Source organism: Phanerochaete carnosa, assembly GCF_000300595.1.
Source record: "Phanerochaete carnosa HHB-10118-sp unplaced genomic scaffold PHACAscaffold_190, whole genome shotgun sequence".
Lineage (NCBI taxonomy): Eukaryota > Fungi > Basidiomycota > Agaricomycetes > Polyporales > Phanerochaetaceae > Phanerochaete > Phanerochaete carnosa.
Window position 1 is genome coordinate 886 of NW_006767817.1, and position 5,224 is coordinate 6,109.

The 5,224-nt window shown below is 57.0% G+C and overlaps 2 protein-coding genes across 2 annotated transcripts; both read left to right on the plus strand.

Annotated features, from left to right (window-relative positions):
- The first annotated feature begins 406 nt into the window (after positions 1-406).
- PHACADRAFT_265999 (uncharacterized protein) lies at positions 407-1,364 on the plus strand. Its single transcript, XM_007402486.1, has one exon. The coding sequence runs from the start codon at positions 754-756 to the stop codon at positions 1,198-1,200; it is 447 nt and encodes a 148-aa protein (XP_007402548.1). The 5' UTR covers positions 407-753; the 3' UTR covers positions 1,201-1,364.
- A 2,060-nt stretch (positions 1,365-3,424) lies between these two features.
- On the plus strand, positions 3,425-4,310 carry PHACADRAFT_202262 (uncharacterized protein; the record flags this gene model as incomplete). Its single annotated transcript, XM_007402487.1, has 4 exons — positions 3,425-3,631; positions 3,685-3,774; positions 3,831-4,194; positions 4,252-4,310. 4 exons carry the CDS (start codon positions 3,425-3,427, stop codon positions 4,308-4,310), a joined length of 720 nt encoding a protein of 239 aa, XP_007402549.1.
- Positions 4,311-5,224: the final 914 nt, after the last annotated feature.

The window sequence follows — 5,224 nt, forward strand, 5'->3', positions numbered from 1 at the left end:
GCCTTCAGCCGGATGGCCGCAGGCGTGAAAGAGCCGGGTTGGTCGACTCGGACTAGGCAAGCACTGCTGCCGTGGGAATGCTCGATGTCACGATGGTGGGCCGGTTCGCGACTGATTCTTCTGAGCATCGCACGCATCGATGAAGTGTACATATACTATTCTCACGCGCAGTCGTTTTGAGATACGGGCCTAGTCCCGGAGGTCAGGCCCTGTCATTTCGTGATGCGCCCGTACAATGGATGACACCCGTCGCCCCGTTCGAACATAAAGAAATCTGCATGAGCCACTCTCCGCAGCGGTGCGACGTACAAAAATCATCGCCGCTTGCTAGGGGCAAAAGTAAACTTGCCCAAACTCGGAAGCCGTATTGATGCAGGCCGGGAACAGATGGCGCCCGCGGATGAGATAAATTGCAATCCCCGTCTCGTCCTCCTTCGCTCCAAACCACATCCTCCATACCATTTCACGTTGGTCATATTGCCTTCAAACGTCGCCTTCACGCTCTGGAAACCGCGTCGTATCGCTCAGACCACCAAGTCCTGTTGTAACGCATCGCTACAACATTAACAATAAGGCCACATCCCCAGTCTCCCCTACCACTTCGCCACTCACACAACAATCACCTCCGCTCATCAAACAACACCTTTGTTGCGTCAACGACATCGACGCGTCGCGCAACACCAACCACCCCGCAATCGAACCATAATATCCCAGAACAGCACCCACGCCACATCCCCCGCTTCGCCGGCCACAATGTCCACACTCGAAGATTTGTACGCCCTGGAAGACTCAGTCGAGTGGCTCGACCGCTTGCTCGCCGCACTCCACGACCTCGCACCCGACGCACCTCCCGACCTCCGCGGCGTCGCGCAGCGGAACCTCGTCACCATAAGCGACCTACACGTCGAGAAAGAGAGCGAGCGGGACCGGGTGGCTGCCGAACTGTACGGCGCCAATCCGAGCGACCACGATGGCTACGCCACCGAGCCTGACGTCGAAGAAGATGGGCGACTCGGCGACGACGAGAGTGGCTATAGTGGTGACGATGACAGAGACGGCGGCGGAGACGACGACAATGGCGACGCGCAAGGTCAGCCTCTGCCCGTTCATCAGCGTGTCTCGCCGCTGCCCGACCACCGTGCATACCGCGTCGTGAACCCTCCGCCAACTTTCCTTAAAAACCGAGGTGAGTTCCGCTGATCCGATGTTCGGTTTAGATAAATACTAACGCCCCCTGGGTAGCTCTCGTTCGCCCAAGTCCTGGACAGCTGCCGCATGTTTCCGAATACAGCGGCCTGTCACCCAGAGACGACGATGTTCAACAAGGGACTTGCACAGTGGTATCCGCCGCTGTTCAGTTCTCCTTGAACAAAACAGGAACAGATACAACCGATAAAGGTGCCACCTTGTCTCGTACCCACCGCCTCGCGTTCCGATGCGACGCGCCTTCGGAACGCGCGGACCGCACAGCCGCCACAAGCGGCTACCGGGCGCTCTCTCACCGTCAGCTTTCGACACACGCACCAAGGACAGAGAACAAGAGGGGAAAGAAGAGAGCACGGGAGGTCGAGGAAGTCAAGGAAGAGGAGGTCGATGAAGAGCCGCGGGATAGGCGCGCCGCGAACAAGGAGAACGTTGCTGCCGGCCCCAGCGAGACCGACGATGACGACCGGGACCACGAGGGTCGCAAGCCTAAGCGCAGCAGACCCAGCCCAGTCCGCCCGTCTTTCTGCCATCCGTCTCGCCATGTGGAGAACCGTGACCGAGTCCGCGCGGCAGGTGCTGCCAGCGTGCAGACAGCTGCGCCCGCCGCGGTCGTTGCTCCGCCTCCTCCTATGCCAGCCGTGCCGGTTGCTGCGCTGGTGCCCGCGGTCGCTGCACCGGCCGCGCAGCCGGCTCAAGGTGCCTTCGTCGTCATACCGCCTCCGCCTGCCACACCAGCTCTGCCCACCCCTACCTACCTCCCGCCAATCGTCCAGGTACTCGCTGGTCTCCCTAACCTGCCATACAACATCGTATTGCCTCCGATCGTCGCACACCAGCCTCCAATCGCACACCAGCCTCCGCTCGTTGCACACCAGCATCCGATCGTCCCAAACCAGCCGGCGACGACGCAGAATCCTAAGATGCAGCTTGGCTTCATCATGATGTAGCGGCCCGTGGTTCACTACCCAAAAAAGCGCAGAGAATTAGCTCTGAAACGGTCCTGAAATGTGTAAAGTAGTTAGCCCTCATCTATCGATTCTTGGTTGCGTGCCTCTGGGCGACTAGTCTTGAACTAGGTGCAAGCTGGAGCTCGTAGCTGAGACAATATTGGCTGTTCGTCGTCAGTATCATCGTGGAGAAATGTGGCGGCGCCTGTTGTAGCCTGATATACGAAGGGAGAGATCTGGAGAGATGCAGGTGGGAAGTTTGAATGCGAAGATTTTTACCATGCGGTAGCGTCGTGGCGTTTGCGATCGATCGGGGTCCCGAGTGCACGTGACATGAAGGCGTCCGACTCCGCCCCCGGAGACCGCTTGAGCTCACTCTATGCCCATCGCTCTCTACAAGTGAGTGGGTCCCTGGCTGGGGCCGTACATTCACCTGTCATGCCATATATATGTTGACTTTTGCTCATGTAAGACAATGTCTGACTCCGCTGAAAGTTTCCACCGACGCAATCAGTAAATTACTTACTCGCTTATCCGTTTTCGGAGTGACAGACGACCGACTGGCCAATTTATCATACAGTACTGCCGGTGAGTGATCTAAGGATGCAGAGCGCTATCGGCATCGCGCACGATTCAGTGCAGTAGCTCACCTTAGTGTAGCTATTTGGGCTACAGTCGAACTCTCCACTACGGGAAGCTGGTAAAAACGCAAAAATACTCAAATAAATCGCGGAAGTGGTCATATACATGTCTGGTAGCATACATGCGTGGAATATCCTGTCGTTGGCAGCTCGACGTTGTTTTCTCGGGGAGCGCACAAATCGCGCGCGAAACAGCCCCCCACCGCCGGATGATCCAAGTGAACTAGACATTCTAGCAAGAGACCGCACGTCACCTTCGATGTACGACGCAGTCTCCAACGGGCAAAGTCTGGGCGCGCTAGAATGGCTATGGATGAGACTACCACATCCTGCATCCCCTTTCGCGTCGTTAAAATTGCCAGAAAACACCGCTGCAATTGTTGGCGTTGTAGTGACGCGTTATAAATGCGGCTTGGCGTGTCACTACAACACCAACAAATCAGGCCACATTGCCTGTCTCTCCTACCATCTTCGCCTTCGCTCGCTCGCACAACAATCGCATACGCCTCTCGAATAGCAACTTTGTCGCGTCAACGACATCGAAGCGTCGCGCACCACCAACAACCCCGCAATCGGGCCGCAATGCTCCAGAACAGCACCCAAGCCACACGCCTCGCCTTGCCGGCCACAATGTCTACACCCGCGCCCTTACGCACGCTACCAAGTCCAAAGTCTAGGAAGATGGACAATCCAGCGACGAGACTGGCTATGGCGGCGGCGATGACCCTAGTGACGCGCAAGGTCAGCTTCTGCCCGTTCGCGGATGCGTCTCGCCGGTGCCCGAACATCGTAAGCGTCGCGCCGCGAGTCCTCCAGCAACTTTCCTGCAGAACAGAGGTAAGTTCCGCTGGTATGACGTTTTATTTGATTGACACTGGCGCCCTGCGCAGCTCCAGCTCGACCAAATCCTGGTCAGCCGTTGCTTGTCTCCGAATACAGCGGCCAAGCACCAGGAGATGGAGACGTCCGACAAGCAGCTCGTACAGCGCTGTTCAGCTCGCGTCAAACCAACTAGCAATGCATACAACTACACAAGGCGCCGCCTTGCATCGCAGTCACCACCTCCGATACGACGCACTTTCGGGCCACATCGAATGCATCGCAGTGCCAGTCGCCACAAGCGGATATCGTACGTTCTCCGGTCCTCCACCTTAGGTGTGGACACACACCTAGGACGGAGAGCCAGAGGGAGAAGGAGAGAGCACTGGAGATCGAGAAAGTCAAGGAAGACGAGCTCGATGAAGAGCCCCAGAAGAGGCATGCTGCGGACGAGAACGCTTTCCCCAGCCGTAGCGAACACGACGATAACGAGCGTAACCATGAAGGTCCCAGGCCTAAGCACAGCAGACGCAGCCCAGTCCGCCCGTCCTTCTGCCACTCGTCTTGCCATGTGGAGAACCGTAGCTGAGTCCACGCTGCAGGTTTTGCCAACGTGCTAACATCTGCGTCCGCCTCAGTCGTTATTCCTCCTGCCTCTGCATCAGCCGCACCGGTCGCCGCGCCAGCATCCGCATAGCCGACTCAAGGTGCTTTCGTCGTCGTGCCACCGCCTCCGCCAACGAACAAGCTCCATCCGCTCCTGCATACATCCCGCCAATTGCACAACTACTCACTGCACTCCCTGGCCCGCCCTACGACATTGCGTTGCCTCCGATCGTCGCACACCAGCCGGCGACGACGCAGAGCCCCAGGATGCAGCTTGGCCTCATCATGCTGTAGCGGCACATGGTTTCCTTCTTAACGTAATGCAGAGATATGGTCTTGAACTGATTGTGGAATTTGTTAAAGTACTTAGCCCTCGTCTATCGATTTTTTGCCGCGCATCTTCGGACGAACGAACTTGAGCGAGACTTGAGCTGGCAGTCTGCTACTGAGACAACAAAATTCCTTTGCTGCGAGTATCATCGTGGGGGGATGCGCTGCCTGAGCGCTGTATCACGGTAAGGATGTGTGGAGGAGGAGAAGAGAGTTGGAGGGACGCAGATGAAACTCTTAGGGCGAAGATTTTTGCCCTGCGTGCGAACTGCGATAGTGCGTCCGGGGTCCCCACTCACGTGAGTGGAGGCGCTTGGAGAGACCCCGGATTGAGTCTCGAAACGGTCCAACTCCACACGACAATCTTGATACATAATGGCTTTCGAGAGCGGGTGTAATGATGCGGCGCGCAAGGCAGCACTGAGGGGGTACATACGCTAGTATACATAATGAAGGGCTGACTTGAAGGATTCGAGGGTTGTAGCTCGGCGTGCGACGCTGCGGTTGGGATGAACACCTCGTGACGACGCTCGGCCTGCACAAGCGAACATCTCTCTCAGCCAGTAATCTTGTCATTATACGCCTGAAGGTCTGTGCATTTTCTGATCTTGATTTGCCTATGGTGTTTTCCGCCGAGACGTGGGAGCTTCCAGTCCCTCCGTCATTTTTACACCT